We start from the raw sequence: 20,913 nt of genomic DNA on the forward strand, positions 1-20,913 counted from the left end.
TATTCCAGTTCTTTGTCCTGGTAGAATAAGACACTCATCCAAAGAACAGGCATTGCTTGGGGCTCTGGCAGTCAAGTATAAAGCCCTTCTTTTCAAAAGCTCCTGTGTACATCCCACCTAGCTGCCAGGATAAACTGAGCCTGAATTCAGCCCACCATCCACAGCGTGGCTAAGATCTCACAGGATGGGGTCATAGCCTCCATCAGGCTCAAGCCCATGTACATGACATCTCCCTGGCAGCTTCCTAGTTCCTAGCAAGGATGACCTTTTTTTTGCATATCAGTTTTTGTCCTTTGCCATCTTTGGACCACCACTTAGCTGACAGACCAACAGGGGCTCACAAGCCAATCAACGTGTCTCAGATATCTACTGAAGCTAGATAAAATCTCATGGACCCATACCAGAAATGTTTGAAGAACTACAGAGCTATCAGAACTTTGGAATTCTCTTAGTCTGATTTTTTCATTTTACAAAGGACTACCCTGGACTAGGAGGGCATTAACCCAAGGTCACAAAAATATCACGGCTCAAGAGGGAATTAGACCCCACACAAACCACTATTCTTTCCACCCCACTTCTCCGAGCAAATATAATTGAGACTACTATATTCCTCAAAACAGACCGTCAGCACAGCCCCTATGAGGGAACATCATGTCTCCAAGCCTCTAATAGTCAGTTTCAAGGTTGTTGAGGCCTGACTGCTGCCCCTAGAGAGGAAATGATGAGTTGATTTAATACACTGGGAGCATGGCCATCTACATACTAGGGGTTGATGATGTTTGAGACTGAGTTTTTCTTGCTCAGATTGTTAAGAGAGTGATTAATAAAATTTTTAATAGAATGGAAAAGACTGAACTCTTTCTAGACCTATCATTGGAGTTCAGAATAAGGTGGGAGCTAGGATAACGGCTTAGCCGTGTAGGGATGGGAGGCCGGCAGGGACTTCCCGTCTCCTTCCACCAGAACTGCCCTTCTGGAACCTAGAATGGTGTGTCTGCTCTATCCTGCACTCAGATCTCACTGACAAGTCTCACAGCGACGATCCTGAAATATTCTGAAGTGGCTCCCATCAAAGCCCTTCGAACCCTTCGCGCTCTGCGGCCACTGCGGGCTCTGTCTCGGTTTGAAGGCATGCGGGTAAGTCTGATCTTAAAACTTCTCTCATCTGGCCAGGCGCCACGGCTCATGCCTGTAATCCTGGCATTTTGGGAGGCTGAGTCCGGCAGATCACCTGAGGTTAGGAGTTCAAAACCAGCCTGGCCAACATGGCGAAGCCCCGTCTCTACTAAAAGTACAAAAATTAGCCAGCCGTGGTGGCGTGCACCTGTAATCCCAGCTACTCGAGAGGCTGAGGCAGGAGAATCGCATGAACCCGGGAGGTGGAGGTGGCAGTGAGCTGAGATTATGCCATTGAATTCCAGCCTGGGTGACAGAACAAGACTCTGTCTCAAAAAACAAACAAAAACCTTATGTGACCTGCAGTTTTTGATAATCCTTCCCCGTTTTTGCCCTCCAACTCACCAACCCTGAGCTCCAGGCCCCACCTCCAAAGGTAGGTTCTGAGTCTTTACTTCTTGCTCTGACTTTGATGGTGCTGCAAGTCCTAACTCTCTTAATTCTTTTTCAAGTCCTTTTGTGGCCCCCTTTTCCCTTGTCACGCATAAACTTCACAGCCACCAGGACTCAGACGTCACTCCCTTTGCTCTTAGTGAATGATCCTGAATCACGGCTCCACAAGCTTCTATTATCTCAATCCCCCAACTCTGTCTCTTACTGCCAGCATCTCCAGAACATCTCAAGTTCTCCATCTTTCCATGACAAATGAGTCTTTCATCTAATACTTCATTTAAAAGTAGTGACATCATCAGCTCAGTGCCTCAGCTGCCACCCACTGGAATGCCTCTCCTCTCCAACCTAATGCAATCAAGAGCGTTTGGATTTTTCCCTTCCGTCCACCTTATCCACCACCGTCAGCCTCCACCTTGCCCTCACTGCCTCCATCAGGACAGAATGCTCACAGCCTGAGCTTTGTCTTAGGGACTGCTGATTGACACCCACCTCTTCTTCATAAGTACAAAAGGCTCCCCAGCAGAAAGTAAGATTTTGCTTTGCTCCACTACCATTGGCTGTAAGCAGTCATCATGGCTTCAGAAATGAAAGTGGGCTTTTGAAATTAACTTGTGCCTTTACAAACACTAGGAGCTGAAGATTAAAATAGTTTGAAATTTACCTTATTTTGTATCTAATAGATTCTCATTTGCTTATTTACAAATGAGCTATTTTTTGAATATGGATTTGGGTTTTCACTAGTTCTTGACCAATGCATACTTTAAATTGTATTTAAATTGCATTTGTGCTTTATGTGTGGTATTTAAGAAGAGCAAGTCAAGGTTCTAGAAGGCTGTATGTGCAAGTACAACACACACACACTCACACCTCTGAATGAGTGGGGTATGCTTGTAAACCCATCCATCTCCTCACTGCAACCCGCCCTGAATGAGGATTAGGGAAGAAGGTCGAAATCCACCTCATGCTGCGCAGTGTCTCTCAGTCTTCTGAGTCTGAATTACTGCACTAATTAACCCACTTCCCTTGCTGCTTCCAAAGGCCACTGGCTCATGAAGCAGCCTGAATGAGTATAGAAAGAGCTAGAATCCAGCAGAGGGGGTGGGGCATTGGGAGGTTCCAGATCCTTCTCTATCTCCCACCAGGTGGTGGTGGATGCCCTGGTGGGCGCCATCCCGTCCATCATGAACGTCCTCCTCGTCTGCCTCATCTTCTGGCTCATCTTCAGCATCATGGGTGTGAACCTCTTCGCAGGGAAGTTTTGGAGGTGCATCAACTATACCGATGGAGAGTTTTCTCTTGTACCTTTGTCAATTGTGAATAACAAGACTGAGTGTGAAATTCAAAACTCCACCCGCAGTTTCTTCTGGGTCAACGTGAAAGTCAACTTTGATAATGTTGCAATGGGTTACCTTGCACTTCTGCAGGTGGTGAGTCAACCATGACATTGTCCGTATCTCTTGCTTTGGCTGCTCAATAAGATGGAGAGTCTGGGTGGCCAGAAGATGCTACGTGGGGACATTGCAAGGAGTAGCACTCAGTGTGAACTAAGGTCATTCTCTGTTCCTCCAGACCACACCACGAGGCTAGAGGGCCTTCCTAGTCAATATGATCTCACGGTGGTGCAATTACACAGTGTGGGCTAATAGAATAGTATACAGGTGATGACTTAAAACACAGTACCTGTGCAAAATAGACAAGGCATACCCGCATGTTCAGTCTTCAACTTCACATCATTTCCTAAATGGTAATAAATTACATCTAATTAGATCTATTTTAATAGGTTAGTGATAATGACAGTCAAACACATTCACACCATCCATCTTTCTTTCATCATTCATTCAATCGTTTATTCCTTGCCCTCATCCACCTGTTCCTTCAGTCCTCTGTTCACTCAAGGGTTAGTACAATTACTCACACATTTGTCATGCAGTTACTCTTGAGTTTCTACATTCCACCAATTGTTCTTGCATGTATTCAACAAATAATCTCTGAGCGGCTCTGTATGCCAGGCATGGTAACTCAGCCCTGGGAGATACAGCCCAGAACTGGCCTTGGACACTGATGCTGCATGAGAGAAACAGGCTAATAAGTGAATCAAAATAGCTCATCAAGTGCTGTAACAGGCCTAGGAGTGCAAGACCTGAGAGGTCTTTCATGCTCTGAACACGCTGGAAGGCACACCCAGGTTCCAGACCTCAATAATGCTAAAGCTGAAGGCAGGAGTGTGGAGGTCTTCTATTCTCAACTGCTCCATCTGGAAGATGTCCCATTTTACGTCATGTGCATGAGGTGGGAAAGTGGCTGAGAAAATGGCAGCCCTGAGAGGGGAAAACTTAGGCAAGTGCACAGAGCAGCCTGGTAGCAGTTGGCACTAGAACCAGACACCCAGACACGCAGTCCTCAGTTCGTACTACGTTCTGGAAGGCTGTGTCTTTAATGCCACCCTATTCTTAAACAACCATGTTTGGAATGACTTTAGATCATCATATGGGATTAGTCAAGTAACCCAAGGGAACCTTCCCTTTTATTCTTTCTGCCCAAGCCTTTTCCGACTCAGGACTCTGCCCTCTCTCACTTGGTCACCATGGCTTGGGAAGGGTCCAGTGTAGACGAATGGGCAGACACTGAGTGGCCTCTGCTCTTTGTCTCCAGGCAACCTTTAAAGGCTGGATGGACATTATGTATGCAGCTGTCGATTCCCGGGAGGTGAGTCTCAGCCCACTGTGCCTGTAGCCTAACCCTCCGTGCATCCTACCCATATCGGTCTGCATTTGAAATGAAATGGAGATGACCCTGGTGCTGGGAGAGGCGATCACCCCGCAGCTTCACATTCTGCCTGCCTGCAGCACTGTCAGGTGGCTCTCCATGGGTGTTTCAGCCACTGAGCCTATTCCCTTTCACGCACACTCCCCAGGCTTCTCGAGGCCTTCCTCTGCTCACCGTTGAGGAAAGCATCAGATAACCTCTAAGAGGCAGTTCACATGAGCCACTCCCTGGACAGGGGTGGGAGCACAGCAAGGGTAGTGGCTGGAATCAGGGGGCTTAGGAAGGAATGACGTAGAATCTCAGGAACTATCAAAAAAGCCAGGCTGGGGAGACACTGTTGGGGAATGGCCCCTTCCTCCTGTGGCAGGCACTGTCGATTTCCTGCCGCCTCTTCCCTTAGCCCACGTCTGATTTCACCTGCAGGCTGCACTTCTGATTCTGTTTGAAGACTTCAGGGCTTAGGAGCATGTTCAGCAGCTCCTCCCCCAAGGAATGGGGGTGTAATGTCCCCAGAGGCAACCCTTACCAATAAGCTTTGGAGTCTGTAGACAAATGCTCCAGCTTCCCTGTCCCTTGGTGATCCAACCCTGCACGTGCTCTACACAGTTACTCAGAGGACCCAGCAGGATTGCGCCCCAGTTGCCCACAATGACGTCCTACTTACCAAGAGCCTCTTCACGGGCTCTTCTCCCGTCCCCGCTTTTCCTCCCCCACTTCCTCATTCCTGCTTCCTTGGATCACCTCCCAAATAAATCACCTGCACCCAGGTCCCTGTCTCAGGCTTGGCTTTGAGAGTGCGCCTGAACTGAGACCCCCACCCTCCTTCCCACTGTGCCTTGTCTGGTCACAGGTCAACATGCAGCCCAAGTGGGAGGACAACATCTACATGTATTTGTACTTCGTCATCTTCATCATCTTCGGAGGCTTCTTCACACTGAATCTCTTTGTTGGGGTCATAATTGATAACTTCAATCAACAGAGAAAAAAGATGAGTGGGGCTCAGGGGTTTCTGGTTTCTGCTGTGGTGGTAAGGATCTATTTCCTGTTCTCAGCCAGGTCTGGCCTCCCGACAAAAGCCAACACTCCTCACAGCCCTTCACTTTAATATCAGTGCTAACGCTTGCTCCCTAATTGCTGCTGCTGGAAGAGTTGCATTTCTCTCTGCCAGCAATGCCCCCTAACATCCTCACCCAGGGTTCCCATCCCAAAGGGACCTCGGTCCTCCCAGCTAGAATCAGGTGTGTTAGATGCGTTCCAGGTAAGCCCTGGGAGAATACAAACAAGGAAAGAAAGGGATCCAGAACTTGCTTCTCTGCTGGGGGCTCTGATCCCCACAAAGGACTGAGTCGGGACACCTCCCAAAAGGTGATGGCCCAGCACTGGCAAAATCCCAACCTTCCTTGGGATGGAGAGGAAGGCTTGTGGCTCCAAGGGTGCCGACTCTGATGAATAGGAATCAAATTCCAGATAACCTCTTATGTTTACAAGAAAATAGCAAGGTAATAAAGGTATAAAGCACTTTTATATTATCCTTTCGTTTAATGCCCTCCACACCCCTGAAGTAGATAGGCAGTGTTTTAGATTTGTGTAACAGAGATCCAGAGAGAAAAGGAGCTGTATGGATAAGTCATGGAGCACATGCAAACCTGGGTTTGCATTTCTGACTCAACTACTTGAGGATGGCTTGTGCTGGCAATATTTTAAGCCTCTCTGAGTCTCAGTTTTCTCATTCATTCAATGGGGGCTAATAACACCTACTCTCTGGATTGTGGTCAGGGGTAAACAAAACCCTGAACAAAGAGCACTGAGGTTAGGACCGAGCATATAGCAAGTACCAGATGCTGTTACTATTAACAATTTAAAATATACACCTAGTGGGGCAGGCATCCCACTCACAGGAAATCCTTGCCCAGGGTTCTGGGCGTAAGAAGAGGGCAGGATAGGTCTGCGACAAGACAGTGCTGATCAGTGTGACCAGTACCCTGGGGAAGTTTGAGATTATTCAAGCAATTGTTTCTCCCATTTTACAGGATGAGGAAACTGAGGCCTAGAGACAGATTACAGAGGGAGATATTAGTCATGGAGGGAGATGAGCCAAAGACCAGGCTGGGGTCGCTGATAAACTGCATCTATGAATCCTTGGTCAGAATTCTCAGCATGACCTCACCCGGAGCTCACCTACACCCTGCCCCTGCTCTTTCCTTCTCTGTCCCACAAAGATGGTCCTCCCAGGAAGCGCTTTGTGTCCACAGATCTTCTCAGATCTCCTCTCAGATTCCACAGATCTCAGCCCATTTTCCCAGCATTTGCAGGGACTAACTTACATAAGCATGCTGTTGAAACAGGTGGCTTTCAAATTGTGTCAGGAAGTTAAAGGTGAGAATTTGGATGAAGAAAAACCAAAGATTCCCTTAAGAAAAACTCATATCCAACCCTAAGGGAGGAAGACATCTTTGGTGGTGCAGTTTCTGGCACTGTACAGCAGAGGGCAGTGTGACTGGCAGGGCCTCAAGTGAACCAAAGGTCCCTCTGAGACCAACGACCCAAGGATAAGGCAGTAATTGTCCTCAGCTCCTCCTCTCCAGAAAGGATTTGAGGACTTCTGTCCTAGAGTGTTTGCTTCAAGGTCCTCAGGAAATCCCTTGCTCCCTGGAAGAGACTGTGACTCTAGAAGCCCAAAGAATTTCACTGGAATGAACAGGCCAGATCCAAGGCTCAGACTTCAGCCAACATGTACCTTCTCATTGAGTCCAGTTTCCCAACCCTCCCCACCCTCTATCCAGGCAGCATTTCTGTGTCCCTGGAGAACAGAAACTGGCTTTGCTTTAGGGACCCAGGCAGGGAGTCAGCAATGCAACTGAGTCTCACTGTTCTGACACTGGTTATGGCAAGACGCTGCTTGTTGCTGGGCTTGGTGTGTCTATCTGCAGAGGAGGGGAGAAGGTTGATGTGATCCTTTCTCTCCTGCCTGTTCTGATTTTGGTATCCCTGGGGGGTTTCTCTTGCTTTAATAACAGTGTGGCCCTCTCTGCACTTAGGGGGCCAGGACATCTTCATGACAGAGGAGCAGAAGAAGTACTACAATGCCATGAAGAAGCTGGGCTCCAAGAAGCCCCAGAAGCCCATTCCAAGGCCCCTGGTGAGCCCTAGAGCTTTCCTCTAGCACAGCTTGTCTGTGAATCAAGCATGACAGTCTATGCCTGTGCCAGGCAGGGGCTTGAGGGAGTGCTGCTCATGGAGGGGAAGACGTGGATTGACTTTGGGATGAGAGTGATGAGGATTCCCAAGCCCAAGGAATGAGAAGTTCAAAAGAAACAACTCTGGTCTTCTGGAGTAAACACACCTTCTAAGGTGTTTGAAATGAATCTGTTTGGGGAAGCACTGAGTTTCTCCAGTAGTTTTAGGGTTCAAGCCCAGGATTCGAGGCAGATGAGGCTAAGTGACAGTAAGGGTGGTCAGAGCCCAGAGATGAAACTTGTGTGGTTATGCATTATGGTCTAGGTCACAGTTTTGGTCTCCAGTATATTCTACCCCATGCCTACAGGTACAGAGAGAAAATGGCCACAGCTCAGCCCCACCCAGAACCCAAGACGCAGTCATGGTCACAGTCGAGTGGCCCGATAGGAACCAAAAGTTATCCCACTCTGGAGTTTAAAGATTGGCCAAAAATTAGGAGCAGACAGAGACATGGCTTTGTGTTCCTCCATTAAACGCACTACCCATACCGCACACAATATCACCTAAGTTCTCAGCCCTCTGCCAGAAGATAGAAAACATCAAGCCTCTGAGGGCCCCAAAATAATGCTTTTTTGGGGAATGAACAGGTTAGGGGGTGAAGATGTTGATGTGTCAGAAATTATTGCCGATCTTCTTCAAAGAATTTCTGAGCCATCCACTCCAGTGAATGGAATTGGCACTGTGTCCCTTTACATAAGCTTTTTGTGGCTAAGATGCAGCACTTGTGAAGAAAACCACAGGTATTGCTCACGGCACAGTTTCGTTAGCCCTTCCCCACACAAGTGAAGCAGAAGGCAGGGATCAACCTCATCACAGCACTTCCCCCTCTGCCTGCTGTGCAGCTCCTGTGGGCTCCCTGGCAGGGATCTGACAGGTTCCTCTCTTCCTCCCTCATAGCCATTCATGCAGAGCCCTATACATCTCATACATTCAGTATGTACCGTTTGTACAGAATTGAATTTAATCAAATATGGTAGGGTGACTTTAAATTTTTATTTGAGCTATGGTTAAATCAGAGCTGCCCATTCTGTCTTCCATTCATTTACCAATTTTCAGAGCATCTATTGCAGCCAGGCACTATGCAGACGCTAGTGTTAGAGCAGTGAGCAAGAGAGACAAAGTTCCTACTCCCACGTGGCTTACACTCCAGTGACAGAGGCAAACAGCCAAAAGTTACACACGTATAGTAATTCCTGGCTGCAGAGATTGTCAAGGGACAAAAAACTGAGGTGAAGAGCAAAGGATGATCAAGACGGAGCCTTGAAGAGCTCTGATGTCTACAAGTTGGATAAAGGAGACTGAATATAAAACAGCATCACAAATGGCAAGAAAAGAAGTGGAAACATAAGGCATGGTGGAAACCAGGAAAACGTTTCAAGGTGGAGGGGGTACTAGGCAATGTCAGACAAATGTCCTTGGATCTAATATTATGGGAAGTCATTCATGATCTTGGTGAGAACCATCCCAATGTCAGGATGGGGCAAAAGCTCTGTTGACATGGGCTGAGGAGTGAATGAGGGACAGTGATTGTGCACAACTCTTTCAAGAAATTTTGCTTTGAGGGTGGGATGAGATCTAAGGTGGTAGCTGGAGGGAGATGGAAGTTTCTGGAAGATTCTGCTTTAAGTTAGGAGTACCTAGGTCATTAGAGATTTATGCAATAAACCAAGAGACTAAGGGTAATGCACATGGACATTAATGTTGCCTAGGATGATAGCCAAGAGTGGGCAAATGTGGCCAAGAGCCTCAGCCATCGGTAATGAGGCAGAGGGACCAGCGTGTTGGCAAGCAGCAGTAATGAGGAGGTAGCAAAGCTTCAAAGCAGGAAGGGGTTTTACAAGACACAGGAAGAGCAGTGGTGCTGAAGGGTCAGTGGTGAACAAGGAGGACCCCAGGCCTTACCCCAGAGGTACATGGGGTATAGGAGAATGGCAGTCTTTGAAAAGGGGGAGATCGGTGCTGACCAAGGCAGGTGAGCTCCATAGAGGTGAAGGTCTGGAGAAGGTGGAAGAGTGGGGAATGGGGTTGGGATCGAGGACTCACAGAGCAGTAAGACGCTCACAGCACTGAAAGAATAGAGGATCACACTAGGAACTTTTTTAAGACACCATAAAAATAAGCAGACATAAATGATCTCTTGGTTATCCAGACCACTCTGCCTCCTTCCAAGATGTAAACAACCAAGACCTGACCCCACGCCCTATACCTGCATTTGCTTAGGCATTTGCACAGCACCAGAAATAAAGAGAGAACATTTACAAGAATAAATTTCCCCTTTGCACTTGACTTTACTCTCAGCAAAGCAGCTCAAATTAATATTTCAAGCAGCTCTTGAACTCTTGCAATATGCAGGGTACTACAGGAAAACAAAGTTGAGGAAGGTACAGCCCTTGTCCTCAAAGAGCTCATTGTCTAGTAGAGAAGAAGAAATGCGTACATGAAATGCTAGAACTCGAGGCTGACTGAAAAGGCTGTGGGAGCCCAGAAGGGAGAGGGAAGTGTGGTGTCACGTGACTAAGGGAAGTTCCATGCAGTAGGTGGGGCTTAAGAGAGGTGGATTACTCAAGAGTATGGGAATTTAGACAGCCGAGAGAGGATTGGGAGGGCATTGCAAATAGAGGTAAGGGCACAGACCAGGACAAAGGAAGGGCCTGGTGACATCAAGGGGCCAGGAGAAGTATTAAGGACTTGAACAGGGCCAGTGAGGTAGAGTCAACAGAAAGTGAAATTTTGGAAGATGTAAGGATAGTATTTGGCTTCTGTTCGGATGTGGAGTGTGATGGAGACAAAACTCGTCTATGGATAACACAGGTGCCTGGTTTGTGTTGGCCCGAAGGCCCTGATGCCACTCTCTCCTGTTTTCTCAGAACAAGTTCCAGGGTTTTGTCTTTGACATCGTGACCAGACAAGCTTTTGACGTCACCATCATGGTCCTCATCTGCCTCAACATGATCACCATGATGGTGGAGACTGATGAGCAGAGTGAAGAAAAGACAAAAATTCTAGGCAAAATCAACCAGTTCTTTGTGGCCGTCTTCACAGGCGAGTGTGTCATCAAGATGTTCGCCTTGAGGCAATACTACTTCACCAACGGCTGGAACATTTTTGACTTCATTGTCGTGATCCTCTCCATTGCGAGTAAGTGGGCAGCCACATGGTAGGGAAGCCCCACCTCTGCTTGGGGGTCTTTTGGAGACTCTTTTACAACCAAAGAAATAACCAACCAACTTTTGGAAATACATGTTATATGTTAGAAGAACCCTGTATTTACAGTTTTCCAAGAGCAGCAGGTTTTAAATGCCTTAGGCTTCTCTCAGTGAAATGAAGAGGTTCTGTTGGCCTTCTCCACGCTCACATGAAGTGTTTTCAGGCGCCTACTGTGCGCAGCTCATGGCCAGAACCTCGGGGGTTGACAGGGAATAATCACTCCTCCTGAGAACTTCAGAGTGTAAGATGATGGAATTTCCAGCAGACCTTACTTTTATGGTCTTGAAAGCAGGGGGGCGTGTGGTGTAATGTGAGGTGAGTCTTAAAATATGTTCTGGAGAAGGAGGTGGGTTGCCATCAAAATGAAGAAAGACCAGGAGGAGATTGTTCAAAGGAGATTCTCAAGTCTAGAGTCTGGAATTAAATCTCTACACAACTGTTCTGTTAGGGAGCAAGAGTAAAAGAAAAGTCAAGATATCAATGTCAAGAAATTAATACTGTTAAGGCCCAATCTGGGTGCCGTTGAATGACAGATCCAATATTTTGGGCCCAGTGGTGTTCAGAGAGAATTACTAGACTTAGAGGCTAACATAGGGGAATGGAGCTGCCATGATTGAATACTTACTAAGTTCTGGGCGCTGAGCTGGGCTCCGTGAATGTTCACAGCAGCCCTGTGAAGCGAGTGTTATTATCCTCATTTTATACATTTAAAATTGAGACTCAGAGATCAAGAATATTATGCAAGGTCACAGAGTTTCCAAGGGGTGAAGCTGAATTTAGACCAGGCTCTGTTCTTCGAATGAACTTGCTGCCTGTCACCAGCAGCCAAGAGACTGACCCTGGACTTCTTATGGTTTAGCTGAAGTTTGACTCTATAAAGGCCAAATCACAGCTCACCAGCTTCACCTGGAATTATAAATGTGTCTTGATTGATTATATCCTGACCTGCTTACTTTTCATGTCAGGGCATAGCCTGGGTTTAATTTCCCACTGATTTACTATCAAGAGCTGACGGTATCTAAATACAACTTGCCAACATGTCACCAACCTCTCCACCTTGGTGCTGAAACACAGCCTTGCGCTGCATGTATTTCTGGAGATTTCAGTTTGTTTCTGTTCTTGTTTTGTTTTGATATTGCTGCTCTATTTTTTGACACTTTATTGAGGTACTATCGACATGTAAAGATCTGTGCATGTTTAATGTACATAACTTTTTATGAGTTTGAGAATGAGTATACACCCATGAAACCATCACCACCATCAATGCCAGAAACATGTCCATCAGCTCCAAATATTTCCTCCTGTCCTTTTATTTATTTATTTATTGGGTGCTAAGAACACTTAAGCTTTATTCTTTCAGCAAATTTTTAAGTAGACAACACAGTATTGCTGACTATAGGCACTATGCTATAAGTAGAGCTCTAGGATTTACTCATGTCACACACCTGAAAGTTTGTACACTGTCAAGTACTTCCACCACGTCCCCTCCTCCCAGCTCCTGGAAACCACCATCTAGTCTCTACTTCCGTGAGTCTATTTTAGATTCCTTATATAAATGGAATCATGTGGCTTTTGTCCTTCTGTGTCTGGCTTATCTCACTTAGCACCATAGGAGTTTTGGTTGGTTGGCTGGTTTCATTTTTGTTTTGTTTTGTCTTTCAAAGTGAAAGATTCCAAGATTCCAATTTTGATTTTATATTAAAGAAGGGAGCTTGCTTATGTATCATTTATATAGAAATAAAACATAGCCAAGTGCTTAGTTATCTGATGGAGATACCTTAACTACCAGTTCCTGTAACTTACAGGGTAGCACCATCTGCTGGGGCAGGAATCCCTTACAGAGCTGGAAAATAAGCAGAAAAACCCACATATCAATCTTTCTGCCCTCTCTCCTTACCTCCCTTTCTTCCTTCCCACCAGCAAGAGGTGATGAGTATTTAACTGTTACAAGTGTGAGGACTCACTATCCCTTAAGATAAGATCCTGGAGCAAATTAAAATATACTGTAGACCAGTAGTCTGACAGAAAATTTTACCAGAGTATATAGACAAATAATGTACCCTACGCTGTGGGAACATGTCCCAGATAAACTGGAATTTCACAGAAGGTCTTCCACAAAGATTTTATAATCCAAAATTATAATTATTTCCCAAGTCTCCTTCTACTTTCTTCCTCTTTCCAACACAATATTATGACCTATGTGCACGATGGCAAAGGGTAGGTGGGGGAGAGGGCCCGGGGAACCCGGCAGGGAGTGAGAGCTTGCTGCTACATCCCTCGCCATTTTTCCTGCGAGATGTCGAACCATCTCATACCCAAAGGCTTGTCTCATCTTTGGTGGAAGCCTTTGGTACAAATAGGACTCCTGAGGTCCCCAAGACCAAGCTTCAAAAATCTTCAAGTTAGATACCATATAGAGGGACATACACATTCTTTATATTTCCAACTTTGTTCATAGTTGGAGTTGGGGGCAGAAACTGAGCCCCCCCAAAAAACTTATCTCCAGGCCCTAACATAAAGTTCAAACACAGCTGGAACTGAAAGAAACAAATTAAACCATTGTGCAGACAGCTGGTCATTCAAAGCCATTCTGCTTTGGCTGTCATCAAGTTGCACGACTCCTCAGGCCCTCTTGTAATTAACACCAGGCTCTGTACAATTACCCACAGGACTGGGTGCCAGAAACAGTCAGTCTTCACAGTAGGAGGTAGGGAGAGCAATCATAGGGGAGCCTGGCCTTCAGAGAGCACAGGACCAGGGTGCAGGAAAGGGCATGACCCAAAGGCTGCAATCTCAGTTAGGAGCAGTGTCTGTGTCGTAGGTGAAAACAGGCCAAAGACTGTGGGTCTGTGGAGTAAACTGTAATCACTTCCAGCTGAACTTGGCTGCAGAAGACAAGGTTTTGACTGTGGAGGGCAACCAAGAGGATATTCTGGGTGGAGGCAAAGATAGCATGGTACGAAGGGTAGGACTGATGAGGAAGAGAGGATTTATGCAATGGACATTTACTGAGCTCCAACTCTGTGCTACCTGACATGCCAGGCTCCGAGGGCCCAGAGTCCTCCAATACGGATGCCCAAGTGGCAGTCCGTACCAAGCCGAGCAGAGTGCCATCATGGCCAACTTTGTCAGGACTCACAGCTGGAGATGCTAATTAGATCATTCCCCCTTCTTTTAAAGGCCTGGTTTTCTCTGCAATTCTTAAGTCACTTCAGAGTTACTTCTCCCCGACGCTCTTCCGAGTCATCCGCCTGGCCCGAATCGGCCGCATCCTCAGACTGATCCGAGCGGCCAAGGGGATCCGCACGCTGCTCTTCGCCCTCATGATGTCCCTGCCTGCCCTCTTCAACATCGGGCTGCTGCTCTTCCTCGTCATGTTCATCTACTCCATCTTCGGCATGTCCAGCTTTCCCCATGTGAGGTGGGAGGCCGGCATCGACGACATGTTCAACTTCCAGACCTTCGCCAACAGCATGCTGTGCCTCTTCCAGATCACCACGTCGGCCGGCTGGGACGGCCTCCTCAGCCCCATCCTCAACACGGGGCCCCCCTACTGCGACCCCAATCTGCCCAACAGTAATGGCTCTCGGGGGGACTGCGGGAGCCCAGCCGTGGGCATCCTCTTCTTCACCACCTACATCATCATCTCCTCCCTCATTGTGGTCAACATGTACATTGCAGTGATTCTGGAGAACTTCAATGTGGCCACGGAGGAGAGCACCGAGCCCCTGAGTGAGGACGACTTCGACATGTTCTATGAGACCTGGGAGAAGTTTGACCCAGAGGCCACTCAGTTTATTACCTTTTCGGCTCTCTCAGACTTTGCAGACACGCTCTCTGGCCCCCTGAGAATCCCAAAACCCAATCGAAACGTACTGAGCCAGATGGACCTGCCTTTGGTCCCTGGAGATAAGATTCACTGCTTGGATATCCTTTTTGCTTTCACCAAGAATGTCCTAGGAGAATCCGGGGAGCTGGATTCTCTGAAGGCAAATATGGAGGAGAAGTTTATGGCAACTAATCTTTCAAAATCATCCTATGAACCAATAGCAACCACTCTCCGATGGAAGCAAGAAGACATTTCAGCCACTGTCATTCAAAAGGCCTACCGGAGCTATGTGCTGCACCGCTCCATGGCACTCTCCAACACCCCACATATGCCCAGAGCTGAGGAGGAGGCTGCATCACTCCCAGATGAAAGCTTTGTTGCTTTCATGGCAAATGAAAACTGTGTCCTCCCAGACAAATCTGAAACTGCATCCACCACATCTTTCCCACCATCCTATGAGAGTGTCACTAGAGGCCTTAGTGACAGAGTCAACATGAGCACATCTAGCTCAATGCAAAATGAAGACAAAGCCACCAGTAAGGAGGTGACTGCCCCTGGGCCCTCGTGAGGACACTCCAGCCTGGACATGTACAGTTCTGATGTGTCCTTCTGCTCTGTGTTAACTCTTTCCCACCACAGATCACACCCAGCTACAGCCTCACCAATGCATGCCTGCCACTGGTCACAATGTCAAAACAGGGCAAGGAATGCAGCTGGTAGCCACCTTTGAAAAAGCCCCCGTATACAAAAAGGAGTCAGACACACAAAAAGGAGTCAGAAGCCAAGAGCACTTCCACTGTGATTTCCCTTCTGCATTTCAATATCAGATGATGGGTTCTCTTACTCTCTAGAAAATATCCCTGGTCCTTTTATTTTGGTTGTAGTCAGAGATCATCTTTACTGAGACAAACTTCTCAGGACCAGAACTTCCAAAGATACAGAACAAGAACATTGCTGAAGGTCCAAGGTAGTCCTCTGTGAAGCCCCACATAGAGATTGGCAATGTTATTTAAGATTTTGCATGATTGCATGTTGAGAGCTGTTGGACACCTTCTCTGACCCAGGGTCACACCTGTGGCCTATGTCATGAAAAGCCTTTGAGATATCCATTAAAATTAATATTTTTAAAGGTATGTCCAGATGTTAGACCTTAAAGCATCATTTTATTTTTCTCTTATTTCTATGATACTGACGTGTATCATGAATCGCTTACCCTTCACTTTATGGGATTTTGATATTTTTCAGTTTGAGATTGAGGCTGGGTGGAGCAGGAAAGAGATTTGTCCTGGTATCTGGAAATGCCAGTTGGAATCCTAACACTTCCACTGATTGCCTGGCTGACCAGGGCCAAAGTTTTTCTCCTCTTAATTCCAATTACCTTGCTTGTAAAATTGGTGGGAAGGGAAGAAAATGAATGCTTTCTATAGCCCTTGCATCTCATGTTGTAGAACTCAATGATGCCTGCCCCATTTATATGGAACAGAAACTCTTTTCTGAGGCTGAAATGGCTAGACCTTTCTGTTGTGTAGCTAAAAAGGCGGCTTTTGAATACATTCCAGAGTCTGCTCACGTCTCATAATCAGACATTAAGAAGGGAGTTTTTGCATTACCCTGGGGCCAGAACTCCATAGTTGGTACAATCAGAAGGAAAAGTATGATCATGAGAATGATGACCCAGTAGATAAGGTGTGGCCAGTAGTTTCTTCCACTCATCCTGCAAATGTTATTAAGTACCTACTAGATGATGGGCACTGCTCCAAGAACAAGAGAGAAAATAGGAGTTAAGCCCCAAAAGATAAATTGTATGGGCTGAATGGAGTAAGAATTGTCCGAGGAGTTTATTTAGGCCAAAGGCATGTTGCAGATTTTGAGATGCAGGAAAGCAAAGACTCCCTATGACAACACAGGACATAGGGATTGTAATGACAACCATCATCTTCCATTAACTCTTGGGCCATGCCCAGCCACAATCACAAAGACCAGGCCAGTTTATTGGATATATATTTGATCATTTCGTAAGATTTTCCATTTGTATAATTACAAAGCTCAGTGGCGATACATCTCACATGCCTCAAGGATACAGATTTGCTGAGGCCTTGCCCTCTCTTCTGTCACTATTAGCCCATCAGAAGCCAAAGAGACCTTCAAGATGCTTGTTGGGAGCTGGCAGCACCCACAGATGCATAAGATGAAGGTGGGATGGCAGAGGGCCCAAGCCATCTCATCACAAATCAGCTATTCTCTGAATGCCTGATTTATTCTAAAAGATGGGTTCAACGAAATGACTCTTCCTGTGTCATACCACTGACCCAGGGAGCACAGATGTTGACTGTGCAGCTTCGTCAACATCTAAACCCCATGTGGATGATGAAAAAGCCATCTGAGATACTAGCCCAAGTGTTTATAAGACAGCTAAGTAGACAGAGAGTTTGGGCACAAGTTTATTTTTACAATGATATATGGATGAATTAAGTGTGCCCATCCATCAGACTGGTTCTATTAAAGTAGATGATACTATTTGCAAAAGTATTATGTTCCTATGTTTAGGGAACATAATTGAACTTCCCTAAACAATATGCTTTGGGTTGAATTATGTTCCCTTAAAAGGTATGTTGAAGTCCTAATCCATAGTACCTGTGATTGTGGCCTTATTTAACATTAAGGTCTTTGCAGATAGAAGAAAATTAAGATGAAGGTGAGCCCTAATCCAATGACTGGTATCATTAAAATATGAGGGAAATTTGAACAGAGACACACAGAGAGAAGAACACCATGTGAAGATGCAGAAAAAACACACAGAGAGGCACCAGTTGTGTCACACCAGACAGCTGTGTGAAGACACAGGAAGAAATCAGAGAGACACATCTGCAGGCCAAGGAATGGCAGGGATTGCCAAAGCTAGGAGGAGGCATGGAAGGCAAGGTTCTCCCCTGGAGGCTTCAGAGGGAGTACAGCCCTGCCAATACCTGATTTTAGACATCTAGCCTCGGAAATGTAAGAGAATAAATTTCTATTACTGTGACCTACCTAGTTTCTGGTAATTTGTTACAGCATCCCAGGAAAACAAATGCATCTCTCATTTTTTCTACACAAATGCATTTCCTGAATTGTAATGGGAACCATTGGAAAACGAATGCAATCTATACACCTTGCATTACACAGAGTTTTTGGAAATATATCCAATGCAAATGCAAGATTACCTCTTGAAAATTTCACTATATTCAGTTTCCAAGTTCACGTGGTGGTGCAATTACAAGGTAGAAACTAGATTTCTATGGGAGGCAACCTGAGAGCCAGAGCTAACTTCTCAACCTACCCATAGGAGATAATACTGGAATCTCTCTGGCCCAGAATATGTGAGGATACCTTAGCACCGAGGGGACATAAGAGGCAGGACAACGATGCTGACCGTACAAATATCTGGAACCTGCAAGTTCTTAAAAATATGCCTCTACCATAAACACCGCCCTAACTTTTTATACCATTAAACTGCATAACATATAGACACAAATGGCAAAGAACATTCGGAACATCCAGTTAACACAGAATAGTAGGTATAGGCAGAGCCCTGGTGTGCTGAAGCATTTGCTTAAGACGTCCTAAGTGCTAGAGATGCAAAATAAGACTGATCTTCAGTCTGGAGCTGAACACAGCCTGAAGGTTTGCAAATGCATTAAAAAGACAATTCCAAGGTTTCTAGCAGTGACAGCATAGGTTATTTGAATCCCCCTCTCATTTAAAATATCAGAAGTGCTAGATAAATACCAGACAACAATAACATGTAAGTTGGGAGGGCATGATTAGGGTAAGGGTTCTAAGAATTTATTATCATCCAGAAGAAAAGTAAAGGTTTTTATTATCATTAGACTGTGTAACTTAAGAATGAATTACTTAATTATTAGGGTTGCTAGTAACAAATCAGAAATAGAGTATATCATTTCCAAAGTAGGACAAGGAGGAACTATGCTAAGAAACAATTAGCCAATCAAAAAAGTCAGGAAAAAACGGGCTATAGAGACCTACAGAATATAAGAAATAAATAGAAAAGACAGAGCAAAGCAGTATATTCAGAAACAAAATATTCATGAAGTACATTAAATGTAAATGGACTCCAGGAAATAGACTATCTGTCAGGATTTGTAAAAATTCAAATAAATTCTGTTTACAGAGAGCCACACCTAACTTAAGGTTACCAAATACAAGTACAAATTACAAGCACATAGGGCACATTTACAAAAATAGTTCATATATCTGGCCATAGAATAAAATTCAAACAATGTTCAAGGGATTAAAAGTATATGCATGTTTTCAGATCATAGTACAATTTAGCTGAGAATCAGTAACAAAAGGAAGCAGACCCAAGCTTATATATGGACGCTTCATGTATGGTAAACATGGGATAACATGGAGTGAGGAAAAGATAGTCTTCCTGTAAGTGGTGCTAGGATGAGTGAGTTTTCAGAAGAAAAAGAAAAAATATTAGACCCCCACCTAAAACTGTACTTGAAAATCAATTTCAAGAATACCTAAATGTGAAAGGTAAATCTATAAAGCTTTTAGAAGATAATAGAGGAAAACATCTACATGATTATAGAATAAAGAAGAGACTGATAAATTTGACTGCCTTAATGTCTGGAACATCAGTGTATTAAAATATACCATTAGGAAGGAAAAGGTAAACTAGAGAATGGAAGAAAATATTTAAAACACTTATATCCGACAAAATGATATTCAGAGGAGATTTTTATTAACTTCTGCAAATCATTGCAAAATAGATAACACAATAGAAAAATATGGCAAGAGACAGGAAGAGGCACTCCACAAAAAAGAAAATCTGAACAACTAGTAAGCATATAAAAGTGTGCACAACCTAATTAAGTAACCTAGGAAATGCAGACGAAAATCACAGTGAAATACCAGCACACATCTGTTCATCTGCAAAAACGTTCGAGTCTAAGAAATATCACATGGCAAAGGTGGAGAAAACAGGAATTCCCATTAAAGAGAGCGTAAATTGGTACAACTCCAGTCATGTGTAGCTTAACAACGGAGATACATTCTGAGAAATGCGTCATCGGGCGATTTTGTCATTGGGCAAACATCCTAGTGTGCATTTACACAAACGTAGACGATAGAGCCTACTACGCACCTAGGCTGTATCACATATAGCCTGTTGCTCCTAGCTACAAACCCGTACAACGTGTTACTGTACTGAATACTACAGGCAATTGTAACACGCTTGTGTATTTAAATACAGAAAAGGTACAGTAAGAATATGGTATAAAAGATAAAAATGGTATGCCTTTGTAAGGTGCTTGCCATGAATGAAGCTTGTGAGACAGGAATTTGCTCTAGTGAGTCAGTGAATGAGTGGGGAGTGAATGTGAAGGCCTAGGACATTACTGTATGCTTCTTACAGACTTTATAAACACCGTATAAAGTTAGGCTACACTAAATTGTTTTCACTATTTTTATTTCTTCAATGATAATTAACCTTAGTTTACTGTAACTTTTTTACTTTATAAACTTCTTAATTCTTTTTAATGTTTTCACTCCACAATAATACTTAGCTTAAAACACAAGAACCTTGTGCAGGCTGCACAAAAGTCTTTTCTTTATATCCTTATTCTACAAGCTTCTTTCTATTAATTTTTTTAACTTTTTAAACTTTTTCGTTAAAAACTAAAATACAAACATATCGTCCTAGGCCCACACAGGGTCAGGATCATCAGTGTCACCGGCTTCTTCCTCCACATCTTGTCCCACTGGAAGGTCTCGGGGGCAGTAACACTCGTCGAGCAGTCATCTGCTATGATAACAATGCCCTCTTCTGGAATACCTCCTGGAGGACCTGCTTGAGGCTGTTTTACAGTTAACTTAAAAAAAAAAGTAGAAGACATATACTTTAATAATAAAAATATGGTATAGTAAATATACATACCAGTAATAGTCATTTATTGTTGTTATCAAGTATTATGTACTGTACATAATTGTCCGTGTTCTACTTTCATAGGAGTGGCAGCACAGTAAGTCTCCTTACACCAGCATCACCACAGACACAGGAGTAATGAGTTGTGCTACCACGTTTTGTTGGCTACGACATCACTAGGCAACAGGAATTTTTCAGCTCCTTATAATCTATGACACACTGTCTTATATGTGGCCCGTTATTGACAGAAATGTCATTATGCAGAGCATGACTGTATTTTGGAAAACAGCTTAGATTTACCTAGAAGAGATGAAGATTCAAAAGCCCATGGCTCAGGTTTTCCATTCTTGGGTATGAAACCCAGAGAAATCCATAC

The 20,913-nt window shown here is 44.8% G+C and overlaps 1 protein-coding gene across 3 annotated transcripts in view; it reads left to right on the forward strand.

The window, feature by feature from the left end:
- SCN10A (sodium voltage-gated channel alpha subunit 10) overlaps positions 1 to 15,728 on the forward strand; it is a 94,399-nt gene extending 78,671 nt beyond the window's left edge. For all 3 annotated transcript variants that reach the window (XM_012455649.2, XM_012455650.2, XM_012455651.2), the window contains 7 exons: positions 1,015 to 1,137; positions 2,712 to 2,996; positions 4,222 to 4,275; positions 5,186 to 5,323; positions 7,370 to 7,474; positions 10,440 to 10,710; positions 13,960 to 15,728. In XM_012455649.2, coding sequence (XP_012311072.2) covers positions 1,015 to 1,137; positions 2,712 to 2,996; positions 4,222 to 4,275; positions 5,186 to 5,323; positions 7,370 to 7,474; positions 10,440 to 10,710; positions 13,960 to 15,176 — 2,193 coding nt within the window. In that variant the 3' untranslated portion in view covers positions 15,177 to 15,728. The remainder of the gene's footprint in view (positions 1 to 1,014; positions 1,138 to 2,711; positions 2,997 to 4,221; positions 4,276 to 5,185; positions 5,324 to 7,369; positions 7,475 to 10,439; positions 10,711 to 13,959) is intronic.
- Positions 15,729 to 20,913: the final 5,185 nt, after the last annotated feature.

The sequence above is a fragment of the Aotus nancymaae genome, unplaced genomic scaffold, assembly GCF_030222135.1.
Source record: "Aotus nancymaae isolate 86718 unplaced genomic scaffold, 86718_ANA_hifiasm-v0.15.2.pri h1tg000038l, whole genome shotgun sequence".
In the NCBI taxonomy this organism is placed as follows: domain Eukaryota; kingdom Metazoa; phylum Chordata; class Mammalia; order Primates; family Aotidae; genus Aotus; species Aotus nancymaae.